This window comes from Plodia interpunctella, chromosome 28, assembly GCF_027563975.2.
Source record: "Plodia interpunctella isolate USDA-ARS_2022_Savannah chromosome 28, ilPloInte3.2, whole genome shotgun sequence".
Lineage (NCBI taxonomy): Eukaryota > Metazoa > Arthropoda > Insecta > Lepidoptera > Pyralidae > Plodia > Plodia interpunctella.
This window is the reverse complement of record NC_071321.1, coordinates 924,943-939,103: the sequence shown is the minus strand read 5'-3', so window position 1 is coordinate 939,103 and position 14,161 is coordinate 924,943. Positions and strand designations below refer to the sequence as shown.

Here is a 14,161-nt window from a genome sequence, read left to right as displayed (position 1 = left end):
TATTTGTCTACCAAATATTGGTAATTGTTATAAAAATGTAATGTACATTTCTTAATAATAAGTGAATGAAATTCTTCTTTTGTGAAATAAAGCTCTTAAACCAAATGTGGCACAAAACAAACGTGATTGTGTGGTACAAAATCGTAGGCCCTCGAATTTGACCCACACACTTTGTTGCCTTTGCCTAGTTATTAGACAGTAAGTTAAATTAAACGCACGCAAACAAAGGGTCCATCAAAATGGCAATAGAGATCAATTAGTGCTGGGATAGATAAAAGAAAAGCTTTGGATATATCTCTGTACAGTAAACTATATCAACCTGGTCAAATTCATTGCAAAACCTCCTCTATTACCGCGTTGTTAAGGCATTTTGTCAATTCAAAGTAATATAGTGTGTATCATGGAGCGCACATCAACCCTCAATTCAAAATTTAAGTTATACAGTGTGTATCATGCAGCGCACATCAACCCTCTTCAGTTGGTCGTCTCAGACATCATGGGGGAATATGGGGTGGTTCTAATTTAGGTCGGGTGTCACACTCCATGAGAGGTCAATATCGTCACAAAAATATTCAGCCCGGTCCAAATACATAATATGAATAAAAATCAATCGGTAATGTTATAAATGCGACCAGCTCATCTTGCTACAAAACCAGTTTGATGTAAAATGTTAATTTTTATCATAAAATTCTAATAAAATCACGGCTTCTGTAAACTTATATTTAGTTTCATATTAGGTGTCATACTGTATGTAATAAAATGTATAATGTAATGACAGCCGAAACTGTCGCCAAACTCAAGACACATGCCGATGGGAATGCGTGAACATTGCATAGTTAGTATGAGTGCTTTATGAAGGTTCAGGGGCCTTACCATCATCTCTTAACGCGATCCACTTTACGACCTAAACTGAACTGCATCGCAAATTCGTACCATCGACTTATTTTTTTGTATGAATGCGATTCATTTTAGGTTCTTAAATTGAACTGAGTTGCATTGGAATCATTCTGTAAAAGTTGATGGTAGGCTTACAGGTGTGTAATGTATGCCATAAAAAACATGCTGTAAAAATAACCAAGTCTCGCAGCTCAGCTTTTTTTCTGTAAAAAGTTGTGAGATCCATGTTACCAAGTCGGTTAATTTATTTAGTCCCTACTTAAGGGACCTGCTGTCTTAAGTTATTATTATATGAATATTAAAAATCTTTTATGTTTTAAATAAATAGATCGACTTGGCCATCACATGAAACTGTCGTGTCCTCAAATTATGTTTTTAGACTGGCTGCTAGTAATAAATAAATAAAAAAGCTTCAACCCAAACTCATTCAACAAATTAAAAAATGTTTTTTCTTATGAATACAGCCCATAATCTGAACTAGAACAGGAAAAATCGCCTCGTATGGTATTAACCAATTAGACCTCAATTAAGATCACATTGAAAATGGAACAATTTGCAAAACCTAATCTAATGAACTGAAGTTAATTTGCAAAAATAAGGTGAAGTCAATCACTTTCTCTATTTCAAAACTGAGAAAGCTAATTGTAACTCTAATTTTATATGTTTACTAGCTTTTGCCCGTGTTAATTTCCCACGGGAACAGTAATTTTTCCGGGATGAAAGGTATCCGTTGTTTCAAACTACATGTACGCAAAATTTCAAGAAGATTTTTTGAGTAGATAGAGCTTGAAACACACTGTTTTGTAGACCAATCAATAAAAGAAATGGTCATAGATATAAAAAAGCATGGGTGGTCCAGTGGTTCTGATACTTTTTTTTTCCTAACTGTTAAAGTCCCACAGCTGGACAAAAGCCTTGCCTAATTTGTTTAATTAGAGAAACAATTACTGCTAGGATTGAACTACTTTCATAATAGATTTGTAAATTGCGTATAAATATACTGGAGTCTACTGTAGCGAAATAATTACATAGAATGTGCCAGCTTCTTCCTTACAGACTGTAAACATCAATTAAGGAAAATGGCTATAAACTGGAGATTCTTCTCATAAGCAATGGGCTAGCAACTGCCACTAAATTCCAAAAATAAGCCCTAAAGCTAACTCTTGGCTCTGTCAACTTCGTAAGGGATAAAGATGTGATAATGTGACATGGTATCTGTATCTAAAGTCTTGGGTGGGTTGTCTAAAGATGTGAAAATGAGCTTTAGCCATAATTAAATAGCCTTTGCCCGACTTGCATGTGAACAAGAATCTGTTTTACTTCAGACCAATTCAAATTTCTTTATTCAACTCAGGATGATATTCATCGCATGCTGAAGTTCACCACAGCCTGTTCTCCTAAGACGTCAAATGTGGATTCGTACATTTTATATAATGCCATTAGGGAGTACATTTTTAGATTAGTTTGATGTTGACTACTAACACAGTCAATGATTTGATAAAATGTCCTTTTGAAAACCAAATTTTTGATATCTTCAGTTTTGTTAAGGGAAATTTAGTATGTTGTTATAGATTTAACCTATGGATCTTAGTTGATCCAGGTTTGCATAGGTTCAATGTAAAAGAAAAATGTTAACGTACCTTATTAGCATGTATCAATCATCCATAGAAATCCAAAACGTTGAATACCGCAGGTATCACAAATCACTTAAAAATATTATGAAAACTTTTAGAAAACCAGTCGGACACGATTTTAACAAAACTGTACACTGTTTAACAACGATAAATCGCAGGAAATCGAACGAAAACCACACAGAAAGAGTTGTAAACAGGAAGAAGACAAATAACATACATTTACGACACGAAATCAAACATTTTCACTGTATTTATGCAGTTTATTTCATAAAGTTTTAATTTCACGATGCAATTGGAGATATAACACTTATAAATCACATTTAATTGTTCCGTTTTTGAGATATTTTTCATATAAATTAATTTAATTAATTTACTGCGGTTGAGCGAACGAGACACCCATACCAAAAGTCAACAACCGATTGACATTTTCACATTGCTGGACGCGACGCCATTTTTCTGTAGTGTTGTCATTATAAAGTTTGAATCTCCCCATTTTCAAGAAATACATTTTTTATATATAGTATTAGTAAGTTTTTTATGTAGATAATTTAATTTTTACACAAAAACTATTTTATGTAATTTTACTGTGAATTTTAGTATATTTCAATTTATTTTTTTCATTGTCACTATTGCCATCTGGTGGCCATTAATAAACCTTATTAATGTCGCATTGATAATGCAAAAGCAAGAATAGTACTTTTATTCAATGTACTGGTGTTAACACTTAGAAAATAGATGTCACTACCAAACTGACTAAACAAAAATATACAATGGTTATCGGCAAAGATCGTGGCGAATCGACAGACCTGTCTTTTTGTAAATGTATATATTTAACCTTATTTGATTTTATTTTAGTAGCAACACAGATTGTAGCAACGGTAATAGGACAAAAAAACGGTTTGAAAATAAAACTTTGAATATGGGGTAAATATTTTTATTCGCTTTAAGTACAGTCGAAACATTTAGTTTGTAGGAACATAGTTACATGGTAAATAACGATTTCAGCAACATTACTTAAAAACTAAAATGATATGTTTCCTTAAAATTACTTGAGATCATGAAATAATACTTTTCAATTCCATACTAAATAATAATACATAAAGTACACAGGCCACAAACAAAACAGTAATTAAAATATTTCGAAATTCAACATTGTCAAAATTTTATTACAATAAATGAAAACATTATTTTGAGAGTATATAACAACATTATTATGTTCAAAAAAACAATTTAATTCATGATTTAACAACCAGTCAATGTACGATCTACTCTACACTACATTATAATGTGGAATGTCGCCGAACTCAAACGAATGCCGACGCGAATGCGCGAACTGCGTAGTTAGTATAAGCGATTTAATGTACCGCGATGAAAAACCAGCAAAGTACCTATACAGAATCCGCCAAAGTTTGGCAAACTGTTCGACGATAGTGTAGAACCTGGGTTACAATTTTTTACATAACACGAAACCCGCTAAATGTAAACAAAAAGAATTTACAAAAATATGATGGTGACTCTAGTGTGCTCGTAGGTATATCTTGTAAGAATAATAAATAAATAAATATATTAGGACGAATCACACAGATTGAGCTAGGCCCAAAGTGAGTTCGAGACTTGTGTTATGGAATACTAACTCAACGATACTATATTTTATAACAAATACATATATAGATAAACGTCCAAGACCCGGGCCAATCAGAAAAAGATCATTTTCCATCATGACCCGACCGGGGATCGAACCCGGGACCTCTCGGTTCAGTGGCAAGAACTTTACCACTGCGCCACCAAGGTCACCAAATGTAACAGGGTAGATAAATAACTTAAGTACATATTTAAAAGCGTGCAGCATGCAAGCTTAAGATCACAACGAGATCCTCTGTAAAGCCTACTCAACAACTAAAGCCATGAGCTTAGAAGACCTGGTCTCCAGTTCCACGCCTGGGAACACAAAACCTTTACTTGCAAGCTCCTCATACGTTATTTCGAAGAGGTCATGAAAGCCAGCTTTCATCGCCACTGCCTGGGACGCGGCTGCGGTGAAGACTGTAACTGTCACCTTGATGCCCAGGGCTTTGCAGAGAGGTATCCTGGCAAAGATAAATATTCTTACTTAAATTTATTACTAGGTTTTCGCCGCGAACGTAGACCTCACGAATACATTTTTTTTTACATATAATATAATGGGAAATATATCAAAACACCTTTTTACAAAGTTTCAGTCTTTGGGCTTCACACGGCAGCGCGTGCCGTGCTCAACAATATATAGGGTAAGTACCTACATAAAATAATTTGGCGTACGCACGCCAATAAAACAATATCGTGGAATTAAAAAATACGCATTTTTTAATTCCACGATATTTCGGAATCTATTCATCCAATTTATATGATTACCCGCCTCAAACATACAAACTCACCTCGCGAACACAATATTTTTTTTGCAAAATTATATAATATATTTCAAAAACGGCTTAACCGATTTTGTTGCCCCACGAACTTAAACAGTTCATTGACAGATCCTACATACCTTTTAAGATTCATCAAAATCGGACCAATGGTTCGAAAGTTATATCGCGTTACATACATACATGCAAAAAATGTAGTTTTGCCCCAAATATAATGTTAAACCGTGTTCGCTTCGATGGCTCGGTCATTTATAAAACCTGTTTCCCGTGGTAGGCAGAGACTAGAAATTTCCATGTAATACAAGCTTCACACTGTCGCCGAACTCGGACACACGCCGACGCGAATGCGTGAACATTGCGTAGTTAGTATGAGCGCTTTTATTTACCGCAATGGAAAATCACCAATGTACACTAATCCGCCAAAGTTTGACAAACTGTTCGACGAAGTGTGGAGACGGCATTAAATACGTAAATATTCTTATGCCGGCTACACACTATGGAACACAGCTTAGGGCTGAGTGCGGGATTGCGTTTCACTTTTCACCATCGAATGGATTCGAAGTCAGTCACAACGAACCAATCATTTTGCGGTGTGGTTGTCGTTGCGTCACATTGGCGTACTGTGATTGGTTCGCTGCGTCTGCACGGACACTGCATAGTTTTGATTGAGCTGTTATTTACAATAAAAATAAAGCAATGTACCTATATACCGAATTAGTGAAAGCAAATTTCGGCGCACTGAAGCGCGATTATGTACTCATATAATAGACATACAACTTTTCGACTGATACCATTATTATTTGGATGGTTTGGATTTTGTATATTTATTAATGTGTACCTGCAGTAAATATCATACATCTATATGATAAATGAAATAAAACAATATAGATTAATTACAATTAAATCATTTTACAAAATAACTCACAATTATAACAAATAACAAAATCATAGACAACTAAAAAGAAATAAAATCAAAAATTGAGTCTATTCGTCTTGTCCAGTTTATGCCTTTGCTTGCAATCCACTTTCACCTTCTTCTTTACTTCAGGAGAATTTCTTTTTATATGATAAATTGGTAACGCATAACCGTAATCTAGTTCGCAATAATACAAATGTTTATTTCTATCAGCTGGGTTAGGATAATATGCTGCGTACAAAATTTCATCTACCTCGTAAATTGATACATCAATCGTATGCTGAAACAGAGCACCACTTTCCAACATTCTCTGTATAACTTCGCAAGTTACGTGACCAAATTTATTACCCCAAATATTAAGGAATCTCAAAAAGTATGGCTTCTTTAATGAATTCAGTATGTCTAAAACCCCACGGTCTGTCAAACGGTTGTTTGAAATATCCAGTGCTCTTAATTTAGAGTACGCCATACCGAAACTTAATGCCCTCGCTCCTGTGTCATTAATGCTATTACCAGCAACGTTTAAAAGTATCAACGAAGGCTTCTCTGCTAGATACTTAGCTAATAGTTCAATGCCGTAATCTCCAATCTTATTGTAACCCAGATCTAGATAAAGCAATGAATTGTTTCTTCTAAGACCTCTAGCGAAATATTCCACGTCGTGTGGTAGGAATTCGTTTTTCTGCAAATGTAATTCGATTATTGTGGAGTTTCTTTCTAGCAAATATTCGATGTGATATGCAAGCCATTTAGTCTCAACATCGTATCTGTTGAACAGTGGTACGATTCTACTAAAATCTAATACTTTCAAAGTTGTATTTGCACCGTGGTCTATTCGTAAAGCCGTTATTATATGGGCAACACCGGTTAGTGTCAAATTTATTTCACCTATATCACAAAACTCAAGAGATTTTGAATCTCTTAAGAATTTAGCGAAATATTCAGGTCCATTTACACCAAAATCGTTGCCGTTCAATCTGAGGTATTTGATTTTCATAAACTTTGCGTAATTTGATAGGTACAGTAAAGATTGTTCTGTGATCTCATTGTTCATTATATTCAAATTTATGACACTCGATCTTCCTTTTACTAAAAGCTTCTTTAGTATTTTATGGAATCCCTTATCAGTGATTTTGTTGTAGCATAAATCAAGCTTTGTTATTATTTTAGGGGTTTCTCTTATATAAAGACATATAGCTCTGATATCACCATCGTTTATCCTCCTTTTATATCTATCATACATGTCTTTGCCTTTTAATACAAGGTGTCCTGTTCCATCGGGGTTTCTTTCAGTGAATAAATTAAGTCTGATTTGGTTAACTTCAGTAGACCTTAGGTTTCTTGGTGATCCAGTTATTTGTTTTAATAGCAATTCAGGTTCGCAAATGCACCGTTTCTTTCTATATCTCGGCGATATCATGTCTAATGCTGTAAATAATATAAAAATAGTCAAAGCACAACGCTATAAAAAATTACGCGGAGGTTGACAACTTGTCAATTTCGACAGTTTTAAAATTATATATATATTTTTTTCTGGCAATCATTCCGGGGGCAGAGGGTTAAAAAGAGTTCGCTATAAAAACTGAAGGAACTATTATTAATAACGGATCACTTCAACTAAGATCACACTAATAATAAATCTTGTTTGGTATCACTGAAAATCAGCGTCATGGCACAAGCTGAGTGGTACCCTTTTGTAGCATATTTAATGTACCTTCGTAATATTAACATTTTGTTCATTTCATGTGATGTATATTAGTATATTATGTATAAATTTATATTTCTAAGAGTACTCGTAAAATATAAAATGCCTATAAAATAAGTAATTTAAAAAAACATTAGGTACTTAGGTAGATATATCAATCCCATTTAATTTTAGCAATAAGTTGAAAAAAAATGTCCGTCCTTTATGTTAAAATCTCAAACATTTCAATTTATTTGATACTACTATGACAATTTTAAATCACCAAGTAATCAAAATGGCGGCCTCAGTTATCGCGCCTTTTATTTCAAGATGGCGTCATTTCCCGCTGAAGTATGCGGTAATAGGAAGCTGAAAGGAACGGAATCTACCAATGGAATTTCATTACGTCCATAATTGAAAGTGAGGAAAAATTGTTTGCGGTTTCCTTGTTTTTTGCATGGATTTACTAAGTACTCGGAGTATCTACTAATTCCATGTTCCATAGTTTTTTGTTTTCAAAATAATCGTCATTGTAATAAATGTGTCATGTGAACAATGTCGTATGATGCGACTAAGGTGGAATGGACACACATGGAATTAGTAAATCAAAATCAAATCAGTAGGTACTCCAAAGTACTTATTAAATCCATGGGCACACATGACCTTAGCGTTTGAAATAGCATTCCCAAAGAGATCTGACTTGAGGCACGGAGATGGCTGTAAAATCACAGGTAAACTTAAAAATACTAGTTGTTCGCCGCGAAGTTAGACCTCGCTATCACAGATTTTTACAAAATTGTGAATATTTCAAAAACGACTGAACCGATTTTGATGCCGCACGAGCTTAAAAAACCTGTTGGCATGTCCTTACATCCCTTTTAAATTTCATCAAAATCGGACCAACTACGGTTGGAAAATTATCGCGTTACAAACATACAAAAAATGTATTTTTGTCCCAAGTAGAGTGTTAGTTAAAATTAAGGTTTTCGCTGACCCCACGTTTCACGTCGGTTTCTCGGCGTCACAGCTCCGAATGAAAGCGATACCACGCGTACATGACACAATATTAGTGTGTTTTTTTGCCACGATAGCTTTCACATCAACATTTATTGAAAATAAATACAATTTCAATCATATCTAGTTGCTCAGTCGCGTGCGTTGTTCTCCGTCATGTTTCAGTAAGTAACATTCGTCGACCGACCAACGTAGAATAACTTAGCGAAATTATATGTAGTTTCAACGTACGTTAATGTAAAACCCTTAGATAGAAAACAGCTCGACGGACCAACAACGCGGAGCGTCGTCGCTACCGAGCACGACTAAGCAATGGGACATGGCTCTCACCTGGAGCTGGGCTGGCTGGAATAATCAGCGGCTGAGACTCCGCACGCAGAAAGGGCCAAGACTAGAGGCCTAACTTCGGAAAAATAGTCCTTTTACCTGTAAAACACAAATTCACCTGGCTTCCAGTATCTCCTTCCCAATCTTGCAGCCCCTCCACTCAGGGTCCACCACCAGCCCGTACGCAGTCAGGTACTGGTCCACTCCGAATTTGGCGAAGACGTCCACACTGCGGGAGACCAGGTCGACTGCACCGAACAGCTTGGCCCAGACTTCATCGTCCGTCTATCAAAAGATACGAATGGACTGAATGAAATGAAACGGAACGCGACCGCGCGAAGTGCGTTGACGAAAATGTAGGATGGCGGACTTTGGGCTCCGACACTCAACGACTGAGGAATACCGACAGACACTGGGAAAGGTGAGAGAGAGAAAGAGGGAGAGACAGTATCACGTGTTTATCTCTTACGGCGTCGACAGGGCCATGAGTTGTGAAACTCAAAGGCAACATTTAGTTGTATGATGGGCTTATTGGTGCGATTGAGATGAAATATTAATTGTTGGCTGAGAGGAATCCCTTGATTGACTCCTACAACCTGCTCGGGAAGAGAAGCAGCTGGTACTAGGTATGATTTTCTTTCGATCGCAGAATGCAAATTTTTACATAGTGAGATAGATGAAAAGTGATATAATATGTAACGTGTAACGTAGTCTTTGACTACATGCATACCAAATTTCACCAAAATCGGTCCAGCACTTTAGCTGTGAAAGCGGAACAGACACAGACTTTCACATTTATAACATTAGTATGGATTAGTTTTAATTTAATTCAGTCATCTCTGACAATTTGAATAAAATCTGACACAAGTTTTACCTGAAACGGCTCCTCCTTGTCATCCTTGCTGACAACAGTCAGCACATTGACGCCAATTATCTCAGGATTATCTTTATCTTCCACGCAGACCAGAGACACCTGGTCCTTGATCGTGGTTCTCCAGAGATTCACCAGCTCGGCTACTGCGTTTGGATGGCTGTTGATATCTAAGGGGGAAGATATGACGTGATTTTGTAAGAAAATCTAAATCTTAACTCGTAAACTATACTTAATTTAATTCTCAGAACGTTTCGTACGCTGGGGCGCGCTGTTGTTATGATTCCTCAAATTTCTTGAGGACGGAATCATTTCCAAAATCAGATATATATAATAATGAAATTGACATGAAATTGACATTACCACAATGCATATCAATTATTTTAAAGTTAAATAGTAAAAAATGAATATAACTAATTCGTCTTCGTGTATATAAAAAATTGCATTGACAGCGCGGCCACTGCCGTCAAAACGCTCTGAGAAACACCATAAGATTTAGATTTTCTTGTACAGTTCCATTGCATTTACAAAAATATAAATATATACATAGGTACGAAATGGTAGGGTGTGATAAACTGTTCCTATGTATGCTTAGACGTTTAAAACAACAGATTTATTGCGGGTTTTTCAAATACACAGATAGTTGAATTCCTGTGGAAGATTTCTATGTATAATTTATTATGGTTTCACACGAGCGAAGCCGGGACGGGCCTCTAATATATATTGTGTAGACTTTCTTACCAATTGACGACCTCGGTGGCGCAGTGGCAAAGTGCTTGCCTCTGAACCGAGAGGTCCCAGGTTCGATCCCCGGTCGGGTCACCCGGAAAATTATCTTTTTCTGATTGGCCCGGGTCTTGGATGTTTATCTATATATGTATTTGTTATAAAATATTGTAGCGTTGAGTTAATATCCCATAACACAAATCTCGAACTTACTTTGGGGCCAGCTCAATCCGTGTGATTTGTCCTTATATATATTTATTTATTTATTTCTTACCAATACGTTTGCAAGGCGGCTCGTCTCTGGTGAAGTATGTCTTCAACAACTGAACAGCTGGCTCTAGGAGCTCTTCAGTCAAGTCTTGCACACGGAGATGATGCGTGACGTCACGCCGCTGTACCGTGAATCGGCGCCATATTGTTGGATACGGTACGGTGACCGGACGCGTGTAAACCATCTGATGTGAGGCAATATGGTATATAGAACACACTTAATAAAAAATGTAGGTAAGTATACCAAAAGTTTTCTTGACATTAAAAAACATAAAAATTTAGATTTTGAAAAAAAAAAAATATGTCCGTGCACTAAGTAAACCGTTGTGGAGTTCGCCATCTGGTCGTGTCATCCAATATGGTGTGAAGTATTTAACCACAATTGAAGGTATTTTTCACAGGTTGGAGATATTTATCGACTTCAAAATTGAGTTGTGTAAGCTTCGATTCGATTATACATTACATGAACTATGATAATTAAGATTGTAAAAATGTAAAATAAATTAAATATACATTTGACGACCTCGGTGGCGCAGTGGTAAGGTTCTAGCGACTGAACCGAGAGGTCCCGGGTTCGATCCCCGGTCGGGTCATGATGGAAAATGATCTTTTTCTGATTGGCCCGGGTCTTGGATGTTTATCTATATATGTATTTGTTATAAAATATAGTATCGTTGAGTTAGTATCCCATAACACAAGTCTCGAACTTACTTAATCTGTGTGATTTGTCCTAATATATTTATTTATTTATTTTATTTATATCTCATAAATCTTTTATAGGTATTTAATATAATTAATGGTGCCTATGCATCCATACATATTATAAAACAAAGTCGTTCTCTACCGCGTCTGTCTGTTCGCGACAAACTTAAAAACTGCTGCACGGTTTTACATGTTGTTTTTACCAAGTGCTAGAGTAATATTATAACTAATTACAGACCAGTTCAAAGACGACAGACAGACGGCGGGTCATAAAACAGCTTAATCTACAAAATTGTAAAGTTTATCTTGTACGCTGACTCCACAGCTGAGATGACAGAGAAATATTTTTTTTTTTTTTATAAGGCACATCAACAACATACATACCTACATCCTCACAAACTTTCGCATTTACAATACTAGCTGCGCCCCGGGGCTTCGCTCCCGTGGGAATTTCAGGATAAAAAAATACGCGATGTGTTATTCAAGATTATATTTTACCGTGTACCAAATTTCATAACAATCCGTCTAGTAGATTTTGCGTGAAAGAGTAACAAACACAGACACATATTGTCCAAGTTTTATGTTCAGTGCACTGGCCACTAATAAAAGAATAAATCAATATGTGATTTGTCGATTGTGCCGCCGATTGTCTTTAACATGTAAAATTACGATTTGTATTTTGGAAATTCAATATAATTATTTTCATTATTGCACTGTTTTAAATTACGCAAGTTTTAAATTATTATAGACCAAGTGTTTGAACACATACATCCTGACAAACTTCAGCATTTATGATATTAGAAGGATTCGTGCAATAAAGGTACCTACGTATTTTTGAAAACAATAATGAGATGAGATGAAAAAATTCTGGAATCGTGCGGGACTTGAAAAATAAGTAAAAAAACACGTGTGACATGTATAACTAAGCTATTTAAAAAGGTACGTTTTACAAAAAAAAACACTCATTTTGTTGACAGGAAAGATATATGTATACTAACCTTATCTTAATGCCTTCCAATCCTTAGCACAGCCTCCGACCAAGTGAGGAGCGACAGGGTGGTTTAGGCTGGGGGTACACTGAGGAATGCCGACATTCCTCGAGGCACGAGGGTCGGATATTAATGAAAAGAATGCCTTTTATTGAATTGTCAAGCGACATCAGGTCTTTAATAAAGTACTTTATCGATTTTGTTTCTTAGAATCTGTTATTAAGTAATTTGCCTATTAAGTTAATACTAGCTTTGGCCCGCGTGAATTGCCTATGTTTGAACGGGGTTTTAAAAATATATGCATATTATTAAATTTCATCAAAATCGGTCCATGGGTTTAGCCGTGAAAGCAGAACAGATGTTTAAAACTTTATTTTGTTTTTCTCAAAAATATTTTTGCGCACTTTTGTGTAAGATGAGAGATAGAAATTTCTTACCACTAATTACCATTTTCTTCCCTTATAAGCGATTTTTTCATCATCATATCGAGTGTGTTATTGCTAATATGGTGTTACATTTTATTCAAGTCGCCTAAACGCGCCTGACGTGACTTTACGACTACCTACCGCCATCTAGTGGCAGGTAGCCGCGTGCACACTAGTGAACTAAACTGTCAACCAGTGTACAGGTTTCCTCACGATGTTTTCCTTCACCGGAAGCAAGTGGTGGTCTATGAAAACTACTAGCGTCTTATTAGACATACATTATGCAAGAATACGAGTATGTTTGTGATCAGGTCACTAATACTTTATGCAGCGTAATTAAATTGTTTAATTTATGTGATTCACCTTCTATTTGCCTAGCTATTGTTATTCTCCTGGTGTGCCACAACATTAACCTCGTCAGCTAATCTCCTCCTAACGAGGTTTATCGTAATCTCGTGACGATTTTGTGACGTCACCATTCTGACGCGCCGTTGAGCGTCGGAGCTCAGGGTCCGCTTTTCTACATTTCCGTCTCCAATTCGCACCCCTAGTTGTCAGACCATTGTCACGCATATCATCCTTGATGACATCAAGCCAGCACTTCTTGGGTTTGCCTCTTTTGCCGGCAGACATTTGATCCCTAATTTGCCGGTCTACGCAAGACGTGGCCGTACCATCACTGGCGGCACTCCTGGAGCTTGTCTGTTATATTACGGACATGAAGACTGCCGCGAATGCGCGGTCGAGCAGCGTGACACCACACCTCCAACGGAGCATTGTCTTTTCCGTGATTCGCAACTCACTTTTGTCAATAATGTCGATTGTATTATTGTGATAATTTCTGTAATGGAAGCGGTGATGGCACAGTGGTCAAGACCCGCCTGTGATCTAAAGATCCCAGTTTCGAATCCTACTCGCGCCACACGAGTTTGTGTACCAATCTGAGTCATGTATAGTAGTTTTCATAGAACAACACTTGTTTCCGGTGAAGGAAAACATCGTGAGGAAACCTGCACACTGCTGGATAGTTTAGCTCACTAGTGTGTATGCGACCTGCCGTTAGAAGGCGGTGGTTAAAGGCAGTCATGTCAGATGCCTTTAGGCGACTTGAATAACATCTGACACCAGTGTAGCTTAATAATACAATCGATGATTTCTGCAAGTGAAGACCAACAGCAGACAGCAACAGCCATTTAGAATTCAGTTTTGTTTTGAGTCGGTTCGTGTGGTTTCATCGCAACCAGGCCAGCCGTTTTGTGTGATTGAGTACAAAATACAAAACCAAACTTTCCCATTTTTAAATC

General features: G+C 36.6%; 2 protein-coding genes across 2 annotated transcripts; both read right to left on the bottom strand.

The window, feature by feature from the left end:
• Nucleotides 1-3,458: 3,458 nt before the first annotated feature.
• Nucleotides 3,459-12,552, bottom strand: LOC128681738 (uncharacterized). The gene is made up of 5 exons (XM_053765871.1): nt 12,442-12,552; nt 10,746-10,926; nt 9,749-9,915; nt 8,993-9,159; nt 3,459-4,618 (listed from the first exon to the last, which is right to left on the bottom strand). The coding sequence occupies exons 2-5, from the start codon at nt 10,924-10,926 to the stop codon at nt 4,417-4,419; spliced, it is 717 nt and encodes a 238-aa protein (XP_053621846.1). The 5' UTR covers nt 12,442-12,552; the 3' UTR covers nt 3,459-4,416.
• On the bottom strand, nt 5,823-7,363 carry LOC128681732 (leucine-rich repeat-containing protein 34-like). The gene has a single exon (XM_053765862.1). It carries the CDS (start codon nt 7,267-7,269, stop codon nt 5,905-5,907), a length of 1,365 nt encoding a protein of 454 aa, XP_053621837.1. The 5' UTR covers nt 7,270-7,363; the 3' UTR covers nt 5,823-5,904.
• Nucleotides 12,553-14,161: the final 1,609 nt, after the last annotated feature.

Excerpts from the sequence above, each read along its gene's own strand:
- LOC128681732 (XM_053765862.1), bottom strand. The coding sequence starts at position 7,269 with ATGATATCGCCGAGATATAGAAAGAAACGGTGCATTTGCGAACCTGAA.
- LOC128681738 (XM_053765871.1), bottom strand. The coding sequence starts at position 10,926 with ATGGTTTACACGCGTCCGGTCACCGTACCGTATCCAACAATATGGCGC. Across the intron at positions 9,160-9,748 it reads ACAAGGAGGAGCCGTTTCAG|ACGGACGATGAAGTCTGGGC; the intron begins GTAAAACTTGTG and ends ATCTTTTGATAG. Across the intron at positions 4,619-8,992 it reads AAGGAGATACTGGAAGCCAG|GATACCTCTCTGCAAAGCCC; the intron begins GTGAATTTGTGT and ends TATCTTTGCCAG.